The 26773-nt window shown below is 34.1% G+C and overlaps 1 protein-coding gene across 10 annotated transcripts in view; it reads left to right on the forward strand.

Moving 5' to 3' along the window:
* Dgkb (diacylglycerol kinase beta) overlaps nt 1-26773 on the forward strand; it is a 651708-nt gene that overhangs the window by 601684 nt on the left and 23251 nt on the right. For all 10 annotated transcript variants that reach the window (XM_078040040.1, XM_005328769.5, XM_078040041.1 and 7 more), the window contains 2 exons: nt 21307-21427; nt 22258-22318. In XM_078040040.1, coding sequence (XP_077896166.1) covers nt 21307-21427; nt 22258-22318 — 182 coding nt within the window. The remainder of the gene's footprint in view (nt 1-21306; nt 21428-22257; nt 22319-26773) is intronic.

Below are 26773 nucleotides of genomic sequence, written 5' to 3' on the forward strand. Positions count from 1 at the left end.
GTTCAAGAATCCTGGGGACTAGTCTCCTGTTCCATCCTTGGAATATTGTTTCAAATTCAAATAAATAATTTTTACTGTTACTGACATTAATAGCAACTATTGAGGACCTGTCCTATGCCACTGTGGCACTAAGTGTGCTGAATATACTCTCTCAATAGGTGTTTTATTTCTATAAAGGTGCTTTCAAAGATTAATTTTTTAAGGTCACATAATTAATAACCTAAGGGGCAACAATTTGGACCAGAACATGCATTACAAAACTTGAACCTTTAATCATATAAATTTTGCTAAAAAAGATAGTGTAGTACAGCTTTACAAGGAAAAATCCATAGGGATATTCAAGAATCACGTAAGAAAATGTATTGATAAGTTATATATAGGCTTAAATGTTAATGATTTAAATGTATTTTAGTTCCATTTGAAGATACAGTCTTGAAATTCATTTCTTTCCCTTCTTTTTTGTCCCATATTTATACTCTCATCCTCACAGTTCTCATGTCATGGTTCTGAAGTACAGTAAAGGAGAGGAAATTAAAAAAAAATGTATTGCCACCGCAGGGTGAAAATCATGGTTGCACTTAGATGTATCAGTCAGGAAGTTAAGTTGAAAAAAGCAGGATCCACTTTCACTTAAGGAAGAAAAGGAATGTACTTAATATTGCTATGTAAGATAGTGATAGTAGAACATCAGTTACTAGTGAATACTCAATTGAGGAGAAAGACATTTGGTACAGAGAACCTAAGTATTAGGGTAAAAATGTAGAAGTTACCTTTCCTGCCTCTTTTGGGTTAGCATGTGATCCATCAGTGTGTCTCCAGAGTCTCCCCAAAGGACAGAGAATGAAGCTTAAAAGCTGTGCAGCCAGAGGCTGCTTACAAAGTGCATCATCTGACTTTTCCACGGGGAGCTCACTGCCTCTGCTTCTGGGAAAGGGTGCAAGCCCTCATAGGGAGATGCTGGACAAACATGGTTATTGCTAGGACCTCTGACACTGACCCTTAGAGAATAGAATGTCCATGTCATCCTGGCCAGAAGTATTTCTGCCTTTTTCTTTAAAGCACCATTTTCTTAGCTAGTCCTTCACTGGTGCACCTGAGTGGCAAAGTCTAGATCAGATATTGGAAGATTACAATCTGGTGGATGACACACTGATGGATCACACACTAACCTCAAAGGAGGCAGGGGAAGGCAACTTCTGCCTTTTTACCCTAATACTTATGCTCTCTGTACCATCTCTCTTTCTCCTCAATTGAATATTTGCTAGTAACTGATGTTCTACTACCACTATCTTATATAACAAGACTTATTTATCTATGATAGATCCTGCTTGGTTACCTCCTATAAAAAGAGTTGCAGCATTAAATGAATTTTATCTAATAAAATGTTGACTTGCATCATAGAGTTTGCTGAACTACAGCATATATTATTTGATTTAATTTTTGCAATAATTCAGTGAAACAACTAGGATTTATGGCATTTCAGCTTTATGAATAAAGAAACTTGATTTCATAGGGGTCATATGATTTTTCAACATCAAAAATCTTGATTATGTTATCCATTACATAAAACATTCAACTGGGAGCCAACAGTTCTTCACTTAAGCCAAACTCTCTAACAGGCTTTATAAAATCCTGTGTGCATGCACTTGCTTGCATTATTTAGCCAAATATATCTGTCCCTCCTGCTCCCTGAAGTTCTATGCTATAGCCATTTTGGATAATTCTGAAGTCCTTTTGAGCACCGGGCTCTATGTCACCCATTGTTCCTTTGCATGCTGTTCCTCTACCCACTATCACCAGCCCTCTCTTTTGGATGAGTCTCATATTCTTCAGGTTGTTACTTACACATGCCTTCCTTGGAGAAATCTTCCCTTAAGGTTGGTTAATTTCCCTTCCTACAAATTACCTAGCACCTTGAACTTGGCTCTATCATATCACCTATTATGATTTCCAATTGGTGTATTAATTGACTGTTTGCCTATATGAATTCTACACACACCTTCTCTATTAGACTATAATCTCTATGAGGATTCATCTCTGTTGTTTCCATTTCCACAATGTCAACTCATGAAAGAATTAAGATCTTATAGTTAGAACACAAAATTTTATTTTGAATATGTGCTTTATTATTTATTAACTGGTTTCCAGATATAGGAAGGATCTTTCCCACATTTTGTCCCTGAGACTTTTTGCAGAGTACAAGGTAAAGGCAGTTAGAAATCTTTGGCTCAGAAGATGAACTCACAAATACATTCAGAAGCCAGTAGTGAAGCACCCTGGGCAGAGCTTTCAGTGAAGTGGAAAGGGTCTACCGCACTTCAAGGAGGAGGTTTGCAGGAGGGCAAGTTCACCAGTGTTGTCAGATCTTCTAATCTTTCAGAGCATCTCAGAATCACATGTTTATGTGGAATCTACTTTTATTAAAAATGTTAACAAACATTAAAATATTCAGAACACAATATTTTATGAGCCAGAGAATTCTGTAGACCAGATTCAATAGTCTGGTCAACAATTTGTGATTTCTGCCTCCCCAGCAGAAATGACATGAAGTATCCCAAGGAAAGAGAAGGTTTGGGAAACAAGATTTTGATGGTCCAGGCAAGAGAGATAGTTACTGTGGGTAAATCTGAAAACAATATAGAATTTCAGAGGCTCCCTGGAAGAGTACTATGGAGGTGGAAAGGAATCCTCACTTGGAACAGATGTGAATACACATATGTGGGGACACAACCAAGATGATTCTCAGGAAGTTTCCTCAGTTCAAATGCTCATGGCATCAGAAGGCAAACCTGTATAACATGAATAACTGTGCCCATGGGATGGACCATGAATAAGAGGTTGTTTTCATATTTTACTGGATATTATACCATCTTTAGAGAGGAAATAGACCTTTAAAATATTTGAGGTGGAATTTACTGATAGGATGGAGTAAAGAGAACATGGAGACAGAATTGAAATGATTAACAAGAAAAAAAATGGTATTCTTTGAACACCTAATGTCGTGAACCTACACACACACACAATGAAAGCTTGTTTGAGCGCATGAAGTTTTCCCAAGTAAAATTCATTATCACATATTAAAGAACTGCTAGAAAATAATTATTCAAGATAAAGAATAGAAACAATTCAATATATTTCTTTTTCCCTTGAACTGATTCACATGAGCATATGTTCCTCTCTCATACCCATGACCTTGTTTTTAACATCCTTATATTTTCTGTAGAAAATAATTGCTGCCCTATTGTGACAATGTGGGTCTGAGATATTTTTGCAACACTCTAAATGCTCTGAAAACTCCCTTTTAACCAGTTGACTAAGAGCTTGAACCTCTTAGTTCTCATGGGCAAAGAGCCAATGAAGTTTTTTGTGACACAATTTAAGACATATTAATTTCTCACCAAATCATAAACCCTGTATTTTCTCAGCAGTTTTATGTTCCCTCATTTTAAATGTGTGTGGAGAGGTGGTCTCCTCTAATAGATTATAGTTTGTTATTTAATCAAATACCTCAGGCTAATCATTTTCTTGCTCAGATTTATCAATAGAGACACACATCTGTCTTAGAAGATTCAGTTCACCAAGTCTACTTTTAGAACTTTGTAGAAGCCCTACAATTAATCAGAACAGGTGAAACTTTGAGTTACATCATATTGGACACAGATGCACATGTAAGAATCCCCAGGATCGAAGTTTCCATGTCAAAATTTCATCTATGAAAACAGAGAATGTTGCTATTTGTACATAAAAGCACTGTCCTCGTTTTTTTAAAGTATGTGATTTCATAGAATACAGATCAGTAATTTTCACAAATGTTAATTATGTTGAAAAAAATCAAAGTACAACATTATTGAAATACAATAGCATTAACTCATTTCTTCCCTGTATTATATTGAAATAGTATTGCCAGGGAGTACTATTTCTAGTCGTATATTTTCTAAATAGATGGCATTGGAAAACTCAGTTAATTTGACAAAGAGATGAACATCTTGCAGTTCACGAGGGAAGCAAAGAACAGAGATGACACTTAAGTACCATTTATGGATATTGTTTGGCAAGAAGCTTCAGAATGTCCAAATATTATAGATTATCAATCAGCATTGTTTTTCTTTGCCTACTCCTGCTAAAGTAGATGGATACTAGATAGCCTTCTAGTGGTCACCAAAATATACTTCATTGAAACAAATGATACTTTATGGAGTACTTGATCAAAATCATCCCATCTGAACTAACCTCTTCAAATTTCCTATAGCTTCCTGATGTGTTCCAGGGCCCTGTACATATGAGTGTGCTCAGTGTGCTTCATAAAATTTGAGAGGCTAAAATTCACTTAGACTACAATGTGAATGATTCCTCCCAGGGTCAAGTACTACACAATTTGTATCACTACAGGCCTGCACTGGCTTTCAGGTTCACTGACCTTCAGAACCTGAGGCACTTTATTGTATTTTAACTGTCTAACTATCATTTAAATTCTTTCATGCTAATCTTTTTGGTTTATACATATGTAATCTTCTCTGTGTGTGAATCATTTCTGCTTTGAAATTTATTCATTATGAGAATAGAGAAACATAAGAATGAGGAGAAACCAAAATACACATCCTTCTCTAAGTTCTACTGATGAATTTGCAGTGTATCATTTGCTCTTTGGCCCCATTTATTATTGATTAATAAAATTATTATCATAAGAGAAAATCTCATGATTTGTGTATGTGTGTGTGTCCTTTAACTTAGTTTTAAAGAAATGTTAGAGGATAGAAAAAATAAATGTTGGATTTTGGCGGGGCGGGTGGGGGGATACTCTTCTTTTTGATACTGGCCCCAAGCAGAGATTATCTGCACATCTGTTGATTTTTTTTTTCACATTGCACACATTTGCACCTTTTTTTTTAAATGTTGACTGAATCGCTTAATTGTAGACAAGTATTCATTTTAATGTAAATCTTACAGTATTACATGAGTGAATGTATGAAAATAGCTTGGAACAGTTTAAATTGGGCAGAATTCTGCTTTGATCATAATGTGCCTCTTCAGCATTAAAATAAACTTGCAACATATGCTGAAAAACATGTGTAATAAGTAAGGGCCTCTTGCCTGGTGACTTATCTGGAAAAAGTAAATCATCATTTAATAGAATTCAAAATTCATAAAATACTTCTAGCAACCAGCAACGTGATGATATCATTAGTGTTTATAACAAGAAATAAGTACCTGGCTATTTAAATTACAAAGAATTTAAATTTTAGAAATGCTGTCAGATTTTAATCATTCAAAAATATTTGAAAACACAAAACATTAGCAGGCAGTTAACTTTTTATTTTATTATTCCAATCATACTCAAATTTATTTATGCTATTCGGAAGATACCCAAGAATATGACACATTGATTTCAATCTTTAGAGAAGTCAGTAAAAAAAAAAAACAGTGAAATTATCATTATTTTGGAATAATGATAAATATTGAGAATAATTAATAATTACAAAGGACTTTATTAAAAAAAGAGAATGACTATATAAAAAAAGTCTGTGTGTGTGTGTGTGTGTGTGTGTGTGTGTTTTACCTTTGAAAAGGTAAAATGCTATTAGCTAAAGGCAGATATCCAAATAATTTTCCCATCAGTAAATTTGAGATGTAGGGAATAATTGTGAATTGTGATATCATGGGAAGAACCCTACACATTTGCTGTAAAACTGTAAGTAAATAATTGATTTTATATTGCATTTTTCTCCATCTGATTCAGTAAGGAATGCTTTTGATTACAAGTAAAAATTTTAAAACATCCATGTAACAGTGGCTCAAGCATAAAACATTCAAGTACTGTGAGCATACATTAAACATGAAAAAATGCAAGAAACTAAACAGAGTTAAATAAATGTAAGAAATGAGTACTACACAGAAGATAATCCATCAATGTTTACTTTTAATCAAAAAGAATACATTTGCTACTTTAAGACATTTTCTCTGAAATCCTGAGCCATTTTTTCCCCAAATAGTCCTCCCTATAAACCAAATTTAAAGGCTAATCTATTTTTCTTTTGGAGACACTTATAGGAGGCTGTCAGGAAGGCTTCAAGTTTACTTAATTCAGTGCATTATTACTAATTCAACATATGCTTATTGATTGTCTATTCTGTGCCAGGTTGTGCATTTGGGGATCTAAAACAAAACAACAAACTCCAAAACAACACACTATATGATTCTTATCCCCAAAGACTTTAAGTTAATTTGGAAATAATGTTTACATCCACAGATATATGTTCTCTAAGCAGTCCTCTCTAATGAGAGTTTTTTGTGAACACCCCACAGAGCCAACAACATAAGCACATTCTAAGCTGCAGTTACCCTGCTGTTGACTTTCCTACTTGCTTTTCTCTCAGCTATCCAGATCTTTGCTGGTGGCTTCACCACCAGCTTGTCTCGAAAGCCTGAAACCAAGCATCCTCATCCCTTTAGACACTCCCCACCTACCTGTCCACATTCTGCCATGAACACAGCCTTGCTTTAACTCATCATCTTTCACTGGAATCATTTCAGTGCTTCTTCAATCACCCTGTTTCTTACTCCATTTCCTTACAATATGTCGACAGATTTCCCTCAAATAGGGATATTGATATCATAACCCTCAAGGTGATAGTATTGGAAGGTGGAACCTTTCAGAAATTATTCAATCATGAGCTTAGGCTCTATGATAATTGGAATTAGCAACCTTATAAAAGGACCCCAGAGAGCCCCCTTGCCCCTTCTTCCATATGAGTTCATAGTTGAAAGACAGCTGTCAAGGAAGTAGTCATTCTCCAGATATTGATGACACTTTAATGTTGGACTTTGCAGCCTCCAAAATTGTGGCAAATAAATTTCTGTTGTTGATAAGCACCCAACTTATTATTTTTGTTATAGCTGAATGAACTCTCTAAATTTTCTAATTCCACAACTCTCTAAATTTTTCTTTTAAAATGCAAGCTAACCATTTCTATACTTGGCTTAGAAATATTAACTGCACCTCAGCAAACCACAGGGAAGGTCCAAGCTACCAGGCAAGGGTCTAAGTTCTTTCGTTGTTTAATACCCACAGCTCTACTATTTCTCTGAACTCCTTCCAGCCTAACTCTCCCCACCACCAACCACAGTTCCTGGAGCTAAGCACCTGCCATTTTTGGCAAAGCTTTAATAAGTTTTATATGTTCACTTGAAGACACTACTCTTTTTCACACCCAGTACCTTCCAGACTACCTGGCATAGATGCATCTATTGCACTTTTCCTCAAGCTTAATATTACTTCATTGGATGAAATAAGTGAATAAATGTACAAAATATATATTATGTAGAATTGTTAAGCCATTTGTATGTTACTACAAAATAAATATGAAGATACAATTTATCCCATAAAAATAAAAATCCTTGGCAAGATTTCCCAGCAAGAAGAAACAAAAAGAAATAACTGACTATTCAGAGTAGCTATATAAAAATGGGGATATACCACATGGGTAGTGTGGAGGAAAAATGAAAGCTGGTCTAAAATATTCATATTGATTATGCTCAACAATAGGAAACTGTGATAAGAGACCACTAGGAAAAGCAAAAAACAAACAACAACAACAAAAAAAAAAAACCCCAAACATCAAAGTAAAAAGTAATGTGCGCTATTTTCTAATTGCTAGGTCTTGCATGCTAGGAGCCATACATATGAAATTTCAATTCTCTGATTGCTGCCTCATTGCAAACTAAATGGGTCATAAAGATATTGTGTTTTTATAACCTTTAGAAGAAGGCAAATGACAGGACAAAACATTAAAGGAGAGTAGTCATTAAACTGAGCCTGAAAGGGTTAACATCACTTAAATAGGAGAAGTAGTAAAGCTTTCTTTATGATTGGACAGTGGTAATCAGGCCTCACTGGAGAAAACAGTATTTTAGACAAGGTCTTAGACTTTGCACAGAGAAGTATTAGAAATAAAGTTATGAATATGTATTGTTGGATTGCAAAGATACAAAATGGATACATTTGCTCACTTCAGTGGAAAATTCATGACTAGGTTCAGGAATGACTGAACCAAGCACTCAAACAATACTTTCTTTTTTTCTCTTTTTATAGTTTCAAAAATTGTAATAAGCATGTGATAAATAGCAAATACCTTGTTTTGTAAGATTACTATTAAAAAATAGTTTAAACTATTTAAGAAAAAGTATACTTTGTCATCACTGCTACTATTAGTTCAGAAATTATGAAGCAATAACATAGTGAAGTCATTGCATTTAATTCCCTATTAAATAGCTTCATTGACAATAGGATACCACGTGTCCTATTGTAGTGCAACTTTGTTCTACTTACTAAGTGAATTCATTGATTTTTTTTTTATTCTGCTATGCCTTTTACATAGAACATCTGGGTATAACCGCTTTGTCCCATTCCGGTTGCAATTAGAGCAGTCTGGGTCTTATTTTTTTCTTCAGGTGTGCCCAATTTTGTCTCGTGCCTCCTAGTTAATATGTTACATTTGACTTCATGGGGGGAATGCTCATATTCTGACCCTTTCATGAGATGAACTTTATTTCACATTTATCTAACCCAAATGATTTCTTAGATCAGACATTTTCATTTCATTTTCTTTTGTTCTATTCATTCTATATACCCACACTTTAATATTCCTAGTCACATCTTCATCTGAGTCACATCACTCTTATTAATTAGTTTGCCTCCAATATTGTTCAAACTACTTTCATAGAAATGTTGGTTTATCAAAAGTATGTTATTCAGGCAGGGCACAGTGGGGCTCAACTGTAATCCTAGCAGCTTGGGAAGCTGAGGTAGGAGGATCATGAGTTCAAAGCTAGCCTAAGTAAAAGTAAGGCACTAAGTAACCAGTGAAACCCTGTCTCTAAATACGAAATAAGATTAGTGATGTGGCTCAGTGGTCGGGTGCCCCTCAGTTCAATCCCTAGTACAAAAAAAAAAAAAAAAGTACAACATTCAGAGAACTTCTAATTTTACCACTTATTCATAAAGTATATTTAGTCTGGAGGATAAAGAAAAAGAATAAGTAAGAAAAACATACTGTAGGGTTGACCAAAATAAAATTTTTTAAAAAAATGGTACTGACAAATAAAGTCAGTACCATTTCTCTTTTAGAGACAGGGTATCTTGGTCCCAGAAATATTACATGACTTTCCTGAGGTTACCTTTCAGGTAAAGCAAAAAATTAGCACTAAAACTCTAGGAACTGATAATATATTTCAGTATAGTATCTTTTATCTACAGCTGCTTTCTGGTCAGCATAACTGTACCAAATGTTAACTATTTAACATTAGCTCATTATTGGCCATGAGCTTCTATTTCTCTCATCCTGTCCAATGACTTTATAGACTTATAGATGCAGCAACCAGGCCAATGTCTGATATAGTGGAGGCCTCAGAACCCTGTTAAATTGTAATAGCTAAGATCCACTCAGATGGACCAGTATTTCTGACTGCAAAATATTTTATAAATCTCCCCTACTTTGGTACCAACTAGGTTACCATTCACATTTGACCAGGGTGTTAATAATGGTTAATTTTTTTAACCAGTTTGTTAGCTGGGAAAAGATCAGAAGCTCATGCTCCTTATAAAAGATCAAGGTTCTCCAACCTACAGGTCTTTCTTATAACACACTCCACTGTACATGCAGGTGTATACTAAATCTATTTGTTTTACCTTATGTTTGAGGGTCAGGGCACTTATATAAATTTGACTCTTTGACTACTGCTATTGATATGAGAAATAAAGTCTCTAGTCTTTAACCCAAGAGGCTCATACCCACTGTCAGTCTTTACCAAATGGTGGCTGGTTAGCATATTAGCTTTCAAGAAAAGTTAACTCTCAGATGCTTCACGCCTTGAGATTGGTGTACACTTCTCTAATGAAAGCTCCTCTTCTCTCCTAGGTTCTCCTTAGACTTCACCTTCTAATTCTTTCTTACTATTCTCATTCCCTGAATTTAATAAATTCCTTCTTTTTATTGATGATCCATGCCGAATATTTTCTTTTTACTTGTAATTCAGATTAACACTCCTGAATGAATCTGTATAGTGACAAGTCTAGTTAAACTCCTTTGTTGAGAAAAAAAGAATGAACTGAGAAAATGTGGAAGTCAGCTCTGAAACTCAGGGAACAATTCAATTCTTTGACCCAATCTCTGCATACTTTGAGCCCAAAGGGATAAATCAATCTGTCCAAAAGGAGCCCCTGGGCTCATTTATGAGGAGAGGTGGGCAGACTGGTCTACTTCAGTTAGGAAGCTTATATGAGAAAGTAGTTATGACTCATTTATAGCATTTTTCAGTTACCTACCTTTCCAGTGGATGGATGCCTGTGAACTTGTCCAACCGAGACCAATAATAGGTATACTTTGAAATATGTTTGCCAGCCATACAATTGCTGTTGGAGAAACATACCATTCTAACAGTTATTTTTCCAATGAAGTTGATACTCATTCCACATTTTTATCTAAGAGAAGAAAATAATAATAGGAAGGGTCTGCACAGGAGCTTGAAACTAGCTAGTAAAAGTGGAGATCCGTCCAAACACATTAAAATTCTATTTTCCTTTACAAGTGTTTGCTGCAGATGACCCCCACTGATCTTAAATATATTTCTGTATCTGTAACTGAATAGAGGTTTTCCGTACAGCATGTTCTAATGGCACTCTGGCCTTTAGCCAACAAGGCACTGAATAAGGCTATTTTTAAAATACAGAAACTGGGAACAGCTGCAGCAATCAAATTTGATAAAAACAGAGAGGAACTTTGCTTTTTTTCCCCCCCTTTTTTTTACGGTTTGTCCAAGTTTAGTCTTCTTTCATAGAACTGCTTTTGTTCTGTTGTATGAAGGGCTACAAGACCAATACAGTGAAGCCCTTTTAAACAAATAACTTTTAAAAGAATATGGCTAAATAGAATAATTTTTCTTTTACCAAGGCTATCAATGCAATAGTATTTTAAACTAGTAAAAAAAGGATATATCTCTTGTAAAATGAAGTGTAAGAAGAATGAGATACATTGGCAAAGTATTAATAAAATTAAAAAGAGAGAGAGAGAGAGAGAGAGAGGAGGGGGGGGTTGGTTTCTCCCATCCCCCAAAGTAACTCCTTGAAAGGGAAGATAAAGTCTTTAGTTTCTCAGTCCTAGAAGTCTGAAAGTTTGCATTTGAACTTCCCTTATATTCTCCAGTGTTGCTAGGAGTGAAGGTACTTTTAATGTCCCAGTTTTACTTTCACATTACTATTAGTCATGAATGTTGCTGTGTTTTCTAAAAGCTGGATTAATATCAGTGTAGTTCTTTTGTAGAGATAAAATAGCATGCTTTGTAGAATGTAAAGGAAAACTTTCTCACAGAGACTTTTTGTACTTATGTGAATCCTTCAACATGTCTATACACAAAAGCTTATTCTTCATTTTTTAAAAAATTAGAGCTCTTTGGAAACTCATAGAACATGATTAATAATTGTCAGGAGGTGACTGAATACCAAAAATCTCCTATACAGCAGTACATTGCAGGTTTTCTCTTCTAAGTGATTTCATGTATGGAATGAATTTCTCTGCTTATTTTATAATTGACATGACAAAGGATATTGTATTACTTATAAGTTTTTACAAATGGAATTAATGTTAAAGTCCCATTTAAAAAAAACTACTTATGTCAATATAATTCAGTGTAATAATCCAGGATAATAGTGTAATTCTTTTTCTGAAAGCATAAGGTCATAAAATAAAATTGCCTTATTGCACAATAATGAGGAAAAAGGAGAATATATGCAAAATAGAAGTGTTCAGGTATATACTAAGCTGTACTAACTTGTTAGCAGACAGCCTATTAGATATGATGGTCCATCTGTCCACAATCTGTTATAAACTTTCAAATAGATGGAAAACAAATTTAGCTATGTCTTTTGGACTGGAATAATTCTTTCCTAGAGGCACCAATGAGTCAAGAACTGTTCATCTTTAAACAGTGAGGCAATGAAGATATGAAATGGGATTTGTACTTAGGATAATGACAGGTCCTGTCTCAGTGCATGGATGGGTCCTCAGTCCTGTATTAATAGCAAAGCTCCCTAAGTACACACACTGTTCAAAGTAGAAATTATTACATTCCTATTGTGCAGAGCCTTGAATTCAGCAGGTTTTCAAGGGTTCTCTGGCCAAGACACCAGACTTCAGGACATAATCCTATATTTTCCCCACAACAAAAAGTTCCAAAGGAACATTGCTGGAATTTAATTTCATTTAGTCATGTAGTCTTCTCTCTGAAGACAAACTGCCAGGAGAATGAGATTTACTTCTGACCAGCAATGTTTTTATGCACAATAACCCCAAATATAATAGAGTCTTTCAATCTCTTGCTAGGAGTATAATATTTATATGTAACCAGGATAGTTGAATACCAAAACAGCTCAGTTATACAGGAAATGTTTAGTGTAAATCACTATTCCCTATAATTATATTTTGTCCTCATTTTAATTTTTAGCATTAAATTTATATGTGAGTTCAAAAGCACCACGTTTTAAAAAATCTATTTTTTCATATTTCACTGAAAGTAAAATAAATGAACAGTAGAAATATTAAATACTATATTGCAAGAAAATGAGTGTTTTCGAAGTGCTCCTGGAAAATGAATGGAAAGACTAAATAGTCATACGTTAGGTAATATGGATATTGCCCTCTAAGAAATTAGATTTTAATTTGGAACTTTTGTTTTGTTTTGTTTTGTTTTTGTTTTTTGTTTTTTGTTTGCTGAAACTGTTTGTCTCTTAGGAGAATAAGGGTTGATGATTTCCCTGAGGACTTCACCCCCCTCATTGGCTCAGTCCTTCCAGATGCCCTTCCAGAAGCTATTCAGTATTCCCTGACATCAGCCTTCATTCAGGAGCATTTGCTTTGTTCAGTGATGGCGCTAATAGGAGGAGACACGTGAAGTAGCTTAGTTTATAGAAGAGGGCAGAAGAGGCACAGTGCTGTGAAAACATTCCCACAGACACTAGCGGCTCATTCACACAGAAAACAAGTGAGAGCCTTCAGTCCCTCCACAAAGCCCGGCAGAACAAACCAACTCTCAACCTAGGAGCAGCACAGTCACCACCTACTTCTGCTCATAGACTTTCTGCATACCTTTCCTGAGAATGCTCGCTGTGGATCTCAGCAATGCATTAACCTCTATGGGTCTTATGAAAGAAATGCTTATGATTCCTTGGATTGTGTGTCCCGTGGTGAAGATCACTTTTCAAGTACAGTGTAACAAAGTGATCTGCAGGCCCTGAACTTCTCTGTCAAAATAGGGAGGTTGTTGACAACACTGTCATTTCTGGTCTTCTTTTTTTGGATCCATTTAGACAAGATCAGAATTTTAGAATGAAAACACATAAAGTTATAGTCATCTCTGGCTGGTTGTTAAAAAAAAAAAACAGATGGCTTTAGAAGAAATGATCAAATCCATTCTTTAAAAGGCATTTTTAAAATCAGGCATGTGATTTCATCATACACACACACACACACACACACACACACACACACACACGAGCACGAGAAGACATTAACCCTTTGTTTTTCAAATTTCAAAAGAAAATGAATATTTCATGCTAAATTTTCCCAATAATTCTAGTTAATCCATTTATAAATTAGCCTACACAATCTTTTCAGTTTTTACATTTTAACCATTTTGGATACAAATCTTTCCAAAAAGTGATTTACATTTCTTAGTCTGCTTATGGGGATTCTTCAGAGATAATTCCCATGTGACCTAGAGCAATCATTATAAATTGTTCTGTAGTGTGTCTTAATTTGGTGATGACATCCAAAACAATTTAGTGGTAGGATTGTTAGCAGCACCATTTTTAGGCATATATATTATATTATATCATATTATATATTTATATAATTGTATAAGATACATAAATATATAATATATAATAAATAATATTATTATATAAATATATGTATTAATAATATAATTATTTAAATATATTATAATTATATAAATTATATTAATATATAATATATAAATATAATATATTATATAAATATAATAAATAATAATATAATTATATGTATTAATTATAAAATATATAAGTATATAATATATATTTATATATAATATACATTATATATGATATATAATATATAAATATATATTCCTTTGTAGCATTTTTTTATTTATGTATGACAGCAGCATGCATTACAATTTTTATGACATATATAGAGCACAATTTTTCATATCTCTGGTTGTATACATAGTATATTCACACCCATTTATGTCTTCATACCTATATTTTGGTTAATAATGACCATCACATTCCACCATCATTAATTACCCCATGCCCCCTCCCTCCCCCTCCAACCCCTCTGCACTATCTAGAGTTTGTCTATTCCTCCAATGCTCCTTCTCCCTATTCCACTATGAATCAACCTCCTTATATCAAAGAAGACATTCAGCATTTGTTTTTGGGGGGGATTTGCTAACTTCACTTAGCATTTTTTCTCTAATTCCATCCATTTATCTGCAATGCCATGATTTTATTCTCTTTTATTACTGAGTAATATTCCATTGTGTATATATGCCACATTTTTTATCCATTCATCTATTGAAGGGCATCTAGGTTGGTTCCACAGTTTAGCTATTGTGAATTGTGCTGTTATAAACATTGGCCGAGTCCCTGTAGTATGCTGTTTTTAAGTCCTTTGGGTATAGAGGGACAAATGCGTCAAATGGTGGTTCCATTCCCAATTTTCCAAGAAATCTCCATACTGCTTTCCATACTGGCTGCACCAATTTGCAGTCCCACCAGCAGTGTATGAGTGTACCCTTTTCCCTGCATCCTTACCAACTCTTATTGTTGTTTGTATGCATAATAGCTGCCATTCTGACTGAAGTGAGATGAAATTTTAGAGTGGTTTTGATTTGCATTTCTCTGATTGCTAGTGATGATGAACATTTTTTCATGTATTTGTTCATTGATTGTACATCATCTTCTGAGAAGTGTCTCTTCAGGTCCTTGGCCCATTTATTGAATGGGTTGTTTTTTTTGTTTTGTTTTGTTTTGTTTTTTATTTTATTTATTTATTTATTTATTTATTTATTTTTTTGGTGTTTAGCTTTTTGAGTTCTTTATATACCCTAGTGATTAGTGCTGTATCTGATGTATGAGGGGTAAAGATTTGCTCCCAAGATGTAGGCTCTTTATTCACCTCACAGATTGTTTCTTTGGCTGAGAAGAAACTTTTTAGTTTGAGGCCATCCCATTTTTTGTTCCTTGATTTTAATTCTTGTGCCACAGGAGTCTTATTAAGGAAGTTGGGGCCTAATCCCACTTGATGGAGATTAGGACCTTCTTTTTCTTCTATTAGATGTGGGGTCTCTGGTTGTATTTCTAAGTGTCCTTGATCCATTTTTTGTTGAGTTCTGTGCATGGTGAGAGATAGGGGTTTAATTTCATTTTGTTGAATATGGATTTCCAGTTCTTTTCCCATCACCATTTGTTGAAGAGGCTATCTTTTTCCTGTGTGTGTGTGTATGTGTGTGTGTGTATATATATATATGCATTTATCTATTGAAGGGCAACACTTATTGTTGTGTGGAGTCCAGTAATGTGCTGCTCCACTGTGGGAGACCTCCTGGAGGCATGCTCACTGAATATATTCAAAGGAATAAATATTCCTTTGTAGCATTTTTTCTCTTCTATCACTGATAACATCTAATTATTGTTATCAGTATGTATAATCACATGGAATTTGCAGTCAAACATAACTAGCTGAAACACCAGGCTTTATATTACATGTGAAGATTTGAATGAGCAGTTTCATCAATAAACAAGTTTATTCATCAATAAAATGAGGAGAATAATACCAGGATTATTGGGGAAAAATGGAAAAAATATCTGTAAAGCTCTGAGCAGAGAGTGTGTTAATAGAAAGCACACAATGTATATATCAACCCTTCCCATTCCCTCTTTTGATAATAGACCTGATATTTTATAATAAATTATTTATTGTTAAAAAAACATTTTATATTTATATACATAAATTCTTTCTAAAACTTTCTCTGCTAACCCCCTTTTTCATTTCTATGTTTTAATTTATGGAGATATGGAAAGTAGTTATTTGTGCTTATGAGAAGTACATCTAAATTAAGGATCAATGAGCAATGGGTGGACATGTTGAAGAATCCTTGAAATCTTCACTTTAATGAATGTATTTCACATATATATGTTGTTGTTTTTTTTAAGTTTACTCTGGGAACCAGATGTGTAGCTTGGTGTTAGAGTATGGGTTTGGTATTTGTGTGTCCCTACGTTCAATACACAGTGAGAGGGTGGGGGAGGTTATTGGTTACTTTGGATCCCAGAAATGTTTCCAATCATTGCTAGATAAATAAAACATCACTGAAAGGGCATACAATCTACATATCTACATATCTTCACTTCTGAAGGGATGTCCAACTGCAGAGCTAGTCTGGTCTTGCCATGGCCAAATAAGGATTTAATAAATGGTATTATAATCAACAAGTTGTGATTATTACAGTATTACTATTGAGTCACTGAGCATACCTCCAGGTGGTCTCCCACAGTGGGGAAGCACATTGCTGGATACCACATGTCATGCCCATGCATCATGCACCAGGCAAAAGGTTCACCTGCCTTGCTCCAGCTCCCTTTCCCCTCCAGCAAGACTAACTATATTCTATGAAATACTACAACCCACATTCAGTCTGTGTTTGCAATGTATCCTCTTCTGTTCCACCACATATGGTAGTCTGAAACAATTACAAAATGAGACATACTATCAGGGCATAACTGTCAAACCGAAGAGACTAAGCAATGAATAAATATTATCCACTTATTAGCTATGCAGCTCTTGCATTCTCTATCTGTGCCCCTAATTTTAGATTTTATATTCATACCCTTGATTGCCTATGCAGCAAAATAATATGGTACAATATTCAAGAACAGATTTACAAAGGCAGAGGCAAATTCTATTGTAAAGGAGAGTTTCTTGCCATTTTGGTGATATAGTCGTCTTTGTAATTCCATTGAAATCTACTGATTTTTCTCAAAATAGTGTTTTAAAATTCAAAGGATAAAATATATAGGCTTAAAATGTAGTCAATTATGTTGAAATAATACTAAAATTTTGATTTAGTAATATATGTGCTTTCTTATTAGCAAATTAACTTCAAAAATCTAGCAGAGAACAAGGGATTACTAAAAAATATATATATGTGTGTGTATATATATATATATTATATATATACAAATATTTACATGTATACAAATATTTTTAATTTAAATAAAACAAACCTTAGATTATTATTTTCTAGGGACAACTGAAGATATTTGGGGATTGTGGATGATTGAAATTTGTTACTATCTTTTTTTTAAAAGGAAGTTATAATAGCTATGATGTAATATGGAAATGTCCCTGATAACTATCAGTAGCAATAGATCATAGATATTGCTACTACAACTACGTTTTCTTGTTTAAATTTATACTTGAAATAACTTTTAGTTTCAGTTACAGGCTACTGATAATAAATTTGTATTTTCCCCCATTCAGATTCACAGACTTTGTATTAAGAATCTAGCTATAATATGACCCAATTTTGATGACTTAATTAAGTTTTTCCCTCAGAACCATCTCCTAAGACTTTAATCTTACAACTTAAAGTACCTAATTTGAAAGATTATCTTGCCACCATTACTCCCATGGAGATATTTGGAAAGACATTAACTCAAAAACCTAGTAGTATTTTCCTCTTCAAAAATATATTTTATAATATCCAATTGAACAAAAGGAAGATCTTCCTGAGGAGACACACATCACACACACACACACACACACACCTATATCAGGGTGTGAGAATGTCTCCATGCTTGCAGGTAACTCTAGAAGGTAGAGCTAACTTTCACCTGGATCTCCAAGTCTGGCTGCAATTTTTGCCCTCCTATCTGTAACTCCACTTCTTTTTCTGCATACTCAAAAAAAGGTAACAAAAATGCAATGACTGAGCATAAAGTTGAAAGTTAACCTCCTCTGGTTCCTTTTGAAATAAGGTTAATTAGAAACTTTATTATTTCATGATAAATAACAAATGTATTGTGGCAAATCTCCTAGTCCACCAATGTGGTAAGGCACCATGGTTGAGAACAGCTTCTCTATACATAGATACAGGCACTGTGGAATCAGTGCTGCCACATTATGCCTTTCAGGCCATTGCGATGCCATTTAACATTTATTGAAGCAGAGCTAAAGTAAAATTTTCAGTGATCTGAAAGAGTTCATGTTTCTCTTAAGAAGAGGTTGGCAAACATTTTATCTTAAGAGCCAGATAGTGAAGATTTTAGACTTTGTGGACCATATGGTTGCTGTCACAACTACTCTACTCTGAGATTATAGTACTAGGGCTGAAACAGACTAAATAAGTGTGACTATGCCTGATAAAAACTAATTAATGGACCATGAAATTTAAATTTATACAGTTTTTATATGTGTCAGCATATTATTCTTTTACATTTTTTTAGTTTTTAAATAAACAAAAGTAATTCTTAAGTCATAAGCCATACAGAAACTGGCAGTGAAGTAGATTTGATCCATGGACTATAGTTTGCTACTCCTATTCTAAAATGTGAAATCAATAACAAGGTAGCAAACCAATTAAATAAGTTAATGTGATTAGGCCATCGCAGGGAGAGTTGCACTTAAATTTTGGCTAGAATGTGAGGTGAAGAAGTACTTGATATTCAGAGCATACCACATATAGAAAAAGGGTTCAAAAAATATATGGATAGAAACTCTATACAAAATCAATCAAGACTGATCTAAAAGATCACACATCAGGGCATCAGTTATGTATATACTGTGCAGATTGCACTGCATCAAAAATTGCCCATGCAATATGAGAGAAAGATTTGTGTGTCACAAACTTAGTTCTTTTGTTTTTGTCTCTACCCCATGACACTTTATACTTTCGCCAGTGTTTGTAAACATTCCACTATTCCCATACAGTTTATTGTGTTAGCAACAACATAATCATTTGAAAGCCTAGGTGTTGTAAACTCATGAGAAATAGCTTCTTTAGTGATTATTAATACTAGAATTGATTTTCAGAGTATTTTTGCAGGAAAAAAAACAAAGACAAATTAAAAGAAAGAAAAAATAGAAGGAGGGTGGCAGACAGCAGCAATATGGTGTGAGTGTAGACAAATCTCTATGATTCATGGAAAAGTTAGGGCTCACAGATTAACTCTGTTGCGAGAAAGTGTTTCGTTTCTTCTAGAATAGTTCCCATCAACCAGCCTCAGATCATTAAAAAAATTAACATGGAATTTCACCTCTCTAGGAATTAGACAGTACAACACCTACAATACCAAGTGTGAACTTCAGTCCTGTGACCGTGCTGCTGGTGGTTTTTGTTTTATAAATATCACCAGGCACACATCTGGGGCTTTAGAGCTTGCCACAATGCTGTTTTCTGGTTGACATATATCTAAGAAATGCGTATATTAACACCCAGGCTACAGAGCCAAGCACATTTTAGTGCCGGCTACAGCTGAAAGAATATGTTTCTATTCCTTGTCCATCTGTTCTTGGCAACATAAATTTAAACTAGAAACAGAATAAGCTTCATGAGAAATAAGTCTCAATAGGGGTTAGAGCAGCGAGGTGGAAGCTCTGAGCTCTGACTTGGTAACATTTTATTTCCTACCTGAAAGGTTGTTTTTACTTGGAGCAATCTCATGCCACAGCTACAATTTAAATTTTTTTGATTAATACTTTTTAATCATTTGCTTTAAAAAAACATATGATGGTTTGGTCACACATTCTGTTGTAAGTGAAAATTTTAAAATTTCCAATGATCATAGGCCTCATGAACTTTGAGATTTCAAACGCTCTTTGCCACAGTTGAACTACACTCAAAGTGAATCATTAGCATTTCTGAACTCCAGGCTAGAAGGGGTTCATTAATGAGGAGTGAGGGCTTTCTATACAAAATGGTTCCATAGAAAACAACTTTCTTGTTTTTCTAGGAGTCTAACTTGGCTATGGCCAACTAGCACATGTTTATTTGGTATCATCATTATGCATTCCCACTGTAGGCCACTTCCTCTAGATTTTTTTTCTACTAAAACAGTCTGAATTTTTAAATTTTCATTTAAAAGCACGTTAGGAATATATGGGACTGCTATAATAGAAATGGACTGGGTGTGATTACCCATACTACTGCTTCTAAATCCAGGGTCTCAGCACTCAGGTCAGTACCTGAGCAAATGGACTCTTGGGGCAGCATCTCTGGGTTCTATTGATGCGAGTTCAGCCTCTACTCCTGAGTGACATTTATATAGTTTTAAAAGTGTCTGCTCTTCATATAACTGATTTATCAAAGACTAGCCTAGTGTTTATGCTTTAAAGTGGCTGCTTTCGATATTTGACTGTATCACTTGTTCACTGTGCAAATATAAAAAATTACCTTCTCTGATTCTCAGCTTCTCTTTCTAGAAATGGGGATAATTTAATTTTTCTTAAATTGGTTCTGAGGGGGAGCCAATGAGATTAATAGAACATGATTAGTCCAGTGACAGCTACTTGATAAACACCTAACAAGTAGTACTTATTAATATTAGCCCACCTTTAATGTTTTTTTCCTAATAACAATAAATAATTGCACTGTGCTAATTTTCTAATCTGCTCCTAAATATTAATTTGGTAGGGAATATTCCTTAAGAAAACATTTCTAGAAACGACCATTTTTTCTTGAACTTCTACACAAAGTTACTTAAGACTGTGGACAAGTCACTCAAGGACTTGGGGATTCAGTCTTCTAGTCTATAATATAAAAAGATTCAACTCCATGATCTCTAAGGTCTCTCATTTGAGTAATTTTTTAAAAATCATGTTTGACAGCATATCCTCATACTTTATTTATAGTGATGAGATGTGTATTTGCTGCCAAATGTCTGATGTAGGATGTATAAATGTTCCATATATACATGTGGAATAACATTAAGTTTGTTGATGTTAGAAACTACTGGTATGTTTTTTGGCATTATTTGGCTCAGAATTTTTTCTTCCCACTTGTTTTAGAATAAGCTGACAGCACATCGTTTTCCATAGAACCTCAAAGGTTCTGTGAAACTGAGAGTTATAGAATTAGGCCATCTTTACTTTCTGTTTTTAAGACAGAGAATCTTTCTTTGTGAAGGGGCTTTCATTATTTCCATAATATCCAATAACATCAAATTTTGGACATATGCATATTCACTATAACTTAAAGGCATCTGTTTTCTTTCAGATCTGAGTGATCAGCTGCTGGAGGTGGTTGGTTTGGAAGGAGCCATGGAGATGGGGCAAATATACACAGGACTGAAAAGTGCTGGCCGAAGACTGGCTCAGTGCTCTTCTGTGGTCATCAGGTAGTTCTTTTTCTGTAATTGACAGAGAGGTTTGACATAACTTCACCAAAAATAATCAAAAGCACACAAGACTAATAGTGACATTTATTTTTGCTTCAAATGAGCAATGGTTAATATTTATATTTCAAAATGATAGAAATTGGCAGATTTTTATAGAGTGTTGGCTAGCTATTACTTATCAGGTCCTTTGAAATCTGAGTCTCCCTTGTTGACTACCATGGAAATGGTGATGTGTCCCTTCTAATATGCAAATTTAATCTCCACTATGCTCTATGCTCATGCACACTCAAGTTCACTGAGGCACTAAAGTATTTATCAAGTAAATACATCCAAAATAATAATAAAAAAGATATTAATCAACTACGAACTTAAATTCTTTCATAGCCTAACTGCAACACTGTTTCTGTGAAATTAAATAGTAATAAGTTATTGTATGGTAAAACAAAATGTGAATTAAATTTGAAATTTTCCAAGGAAAGTTTCCCATTATTTCACTGGTGAAGGGGGGGGGGAGTCCATTTTGACAAGGAATCAGTCTCTTGGATGTACGAATTCTGTATCCTTAAAAATAAACCCTGACATATTTTTTTGCATTAATAATTTTTGTTTTTAACACCATATTTACCAGGAAGCTCTTAACATTCTTATGACCTAGGTGCCTTTCAGAGTATTCATTAATAGTGAATAAATATCTCCATTTCAGATGAGATAACTTTAGAGGTCCACTTTACCACATTTGCCTTCCCTGGTCTCATCATCATCTACCCTATATATAGTCTTTTATATGATATATTTCAATGTTATACTTACAGGGACATATTTTTCCCTAGGACTAGCAAGTCTCTGCCAATGCAGATTGATGGGGAACCATGGATGCAGACACCATGCACAGTGAGTACAGGACAGCTAAAATACCCTGTCAGTTTCATTTTTACAAAATGAAAATAACAAACAAATAATCACAGTATCTAATCTTTTGTCTTGCCTCCTTTAGGACCTATAATCAAATAATTCCCCTCTTACTTATGTATCAAAGCCATTGCATTCAAGGTTTAGCAGTTATATTCCCTTGACAAATTTCAGTTTTTGAATATATGTGTTAACCTACGTATAACTTTAAATACCATGGATCAATTATAAACTCTGGAACTAAGCAAAATACAAAGTTTCTAAACTTTCTTGTGTTTATTTCAGAACACCTTATGAGAAAATTATTTATGGGAACTTCAGACATAAGTCTCCCTGAATTTATTACTCATCTGTTATTTTGTCTCCATTTAGGGACTTGTGGGTTTGCTTTTCTATAGAAAAAACAAAAATCCCCCTTTTTCTACCATAGTTGTTGTCTTCATAACATGATATCATTTTTTTTATTTTTCTAATTAGTTATTCATGACAGTAGAACACATTTTGACACATCATACATGAATGGAATCTAACTTTTCCTTCCTCTGGTTGTACATATTGTAGCATTACACTGGTTATGTAATCATATATGCACATAGGGTAATATCTGATTCATTCAACTATCATTCCTACCCTCCCTTTGTTTAATTCAAAGTACCTTTATCTTCCCTACCTACCTCCTCCTCCTTATTGTGAATTAGCATCTTCATATCAGAGAAAACTTTTGGTCTTTGGTTCTTTTGGATTATTTTATTTCACTTAGCATGATATTCTCCAGTTCCATCCATTTATTGACAAATGCCATAATTTCATTCTTCATTAAGGACGGGTAATATCCTATGTGCATATATGCCATGATTTCTTTATCCATTCATCTGTTGAAGGGTATCTAGGTTGGTTCCATAAGTTAGCTATTTGAATTGAGCCTCTATAAACATTGATATGGCTCTGTCACTGTGGTATGCTGATTTTATGTCCTTTGGGTATAAACCAAAGAGTGGGATAACTGGATCAAATGATGGTTCCATTCCAAGTTTTCTGAGTACTCTCCATATTGCTTTCCAGAGTGGTACACCAATTTGCAGTCCTACCAGCAATGTATAAATGTACATTTTTTCCCCACATCATCACCAACATTTATTATTGCTTATTTTTTGTTTGTTTGTTTGTTTTGGTATCGGGGATTGAACTCAGGGACACTTAACCATTGAGCCACATCCTCAGCCATTTTTTGTATTTTATTTATTATAAATGCAATAAGAAGCTATTAAATGCTTTAAGTATCATCTGACTTACATGTTTAAAGTTCACATTGACTGCTATGTGGAGAATATGCTGAGGAGCAGATAAGAGACAGGTTTATCCCTGTTGTCTGGGAGGTGGCAGGGAAGGAAAAGGGAAAACTAAAGTTTGCCAAGGGTATGTAATTTGAGCTACATTCTGGAGTTTTGAGCAGGAAGAATTTACTAATGCATTCTTTTGAGATGGGAAATGGGAGATGAACGAGGAGTTTTAGTTGAGGCTAACTCGGACCTATAAATGACAATGCTATTTACTTAGTAAAGTTGGAAATGAAACTGATTAAGGAATAACAGTACAGGGCCTTCATCTTGTATAAACATTGTGTTAAGTGCTGATGTTGAATGAATTTATTATTTTTCACACGAACCCTGAATAAACATCTGAATTATCAGATGGAAAAGTGAGTCTTTGGGATTTTAAATAACTTATTCATGTTCTGTTATGCGGCAAATATGAAACTCATACTCAGATCTCTTTATTGAAGTATCATTTTCTCAACTTTTAGTTCAAATAATGTAAACTACTGATTCCAAACAGCACACCCTAGCAAATCAAAGGGAATTTTTAAATTTTACCTTTTAAGATTGAACTCTGGAGCTGTTGGCTCAAACATTAAGTATAGCACATAAACATAACCTCTTGTTCGTTTCTTATTCTGTTTCATTATTTCCTAAAAATATTGGCTATTTCCTGTGCTTTCTGCCATTTTTTATTTTTGGTTCCAAATATCCTTTTTAAAAATTCCTTTCCCTCTACTTACCGGAATGTCTACATTTATACTTTGTCTATTCCTCTTTAGGCTCTCCAAATGACACTTCTGAATTCAAATTTATATTCACATAGATGTTAAGGGTGTAGAAGTAGTGGTAGTGATGGCGGTGATGTTGGTAGTAGTGGTGGTGGTGGTGGCAGTGATAGTTTTACTGGTAATGACATTTTGGAGACATTCATGATAGTGGTGGAAGAGTAATAGTAGTTATGATGGTTATGGTGGAAATAGTGGAAAAATTCCTAGTAATGGTAATGATAGTAGTTGCAGTGATTATGGTATTCATGATTGTAAAGCAGAATGGTAGTGGTTATAGTGACAGTTGTTCCCTTGTCTTTAATAAAAGGTCACTATTCATCAGTCATGTCACAACAAAATAAATTTTTAAAAAACAATGAAACCAAATAACTTCTATGAATATTCATTGTATTCCTTTAGACTCTTTGGGAGAGTAGAGTCTCTATACTATGTTGTGAGTAAAGAAGCTGAAATGGCAATGATAAAAATTCATATTTATTAAGTTCTTATTGTGTGTACATATTGAGGTACTCTCTCTGTTGACATATTTAATTCTCCCAAAATAACCTGTTTAGTCTCACTTTATGGATGAAGCCACTAAGGTAGGCAGAGACTAAACAGATTGTCTAATTCTGCACACCTATTAAGTGGCAGGGTAGAAACTGAAACTCAGGTGGCCTGGCTCCAGAGTCCTCATTCTTCATCACTGCGTCTACCATGGATCTCACCCTGGAAAGATCCCAGTGTACCCAAGTGAGCCACCTCCAGAATGTGACCATTTACAAATCACTTACTGACCTTCTCCAGCTTTAAAAAAACTATGTCTATTGAAATTTAAATAGTGTTTAAGAATAATTGTAGCTTATTTCACATAGTACTTTTGATAATACTTTTAACTTTTATTTTAGTTAGTAATAGTATATTCATTTCACTTCTTAATTATCATGATCTACAATTGTTATTTTAGTAATAATGTGTATATAATTTACATTTAATTTTCTCTTCTTGTAAATTCACTTACTCATTTAAAACATGCACTGCAGCCTACACTGGGCCAAGAACTGTACTAGACTATGGCTCATTATTGTTATTTCACATTCTGGCTCACTCTGTTTTTCCTAGAACCACATGGAGTTCTGAACTTTAAATTTCATTTTAATTGAAGAGAATATTTAATATCCATAGCATTAGTATGATTTAACTAGAAAGTGTTTTATTTTCTTCAATCAATAACACAATATTTCTCTTACAGAACATAAGAATTGGTAGAATGTTAAAATTCTTTGCTGAATTTAAATACCCATGAACTGATATTCAAGTTATGAAGAGTTTCTCTAGATATAATTTTAGAAGAAAGCAGAAGTTTTATTTTTCTTTAAATAGAATATATAAAATAGAAGGACAAGCAATAAATGTCTTGATTCAAAATCCATAAATATTTTTTAAAAATCAGGTTCCTAAGATGGCTGGTGATGATGCATAACAATGTGAAAGTATTTAATGCTAATGAACTTAAAAATGTAAAGTTAAAATGGTAAGTTTATATATATATAACCACAATAAAAAGTGATTTAAGAAACAATGTAATACTTGTTTATAAACTTTACTAATCCTGACTTCAAAATAGGACGAAAGGCAAAGACCAAAAGTTTTAAATTTGCCCTTGAAATATATATTTTTAAATTATTTTTATGACTTTTTAAATTCTCTCACTGAAAATCAATCTACAGAAGTTTGTTAAATATCCCTGTGTTCATAGTATTGTAATAATCACCAAGTTAAAAAATATATATTTTAGCCATATAACTATTTAGTCATGCAAATAAGCATATTTAACTTAAGAGGATCTTAATTCTAGAATAATGTATATTAAAATGTTCTAGCAGAACCTTTATTCTGGCTGGACTCCAGAGTGAAATTATTTCTACCTTCTTCCTCCTCTGATCCTCTCTCCTGAATACAGAGAACATATTGACTCTGTTGTCCTTATATTCCTAAAACAGGAAGAAGAACAGCTGGGGTGAGAGAAGAAGAGAGTTACATGATAGGATAGGGGAGAACAAAGATTAGGTCTAGCTTTATTTTGTATCTGTACACACAACACCCATTAACTCTCCAAATTTTACAACTGATGGGTGCCCAGAAAAGTTTTGTTAAGTTAGAAGTGACTGCACATGGCATCAGAAACTTCAAATTCAGTATAACCAAAATGAATTGTTCATCTGTCTCTTCTTCCTGTTCTCCAAATACTGACCTCTCCTCATATCCCAGATCTGCTGCTTTTCTCTATGTTATTTTGATTTAGTGGAACTATTACACACCCAGTGTTTTCTTAGCTAGCAATCTCAGAG

The sequence above is a fragment of the Ictidomys tridecemlineatus genome, chromosome 2 (genome assembly GCF_052094955.1).
Source record: "Ictidomys tridecemlineatus isolate mIctTri1 chromosome 2, mIctTri1.hap1, whole genome shotgun sequence".
NCBI classification, from domain to species: Eukaryota; Metazoa; Chordata; class Mammalia; order Rodentia; family Sciuridae; genus Ictidomys; species Ictidomys tridecemlineatus.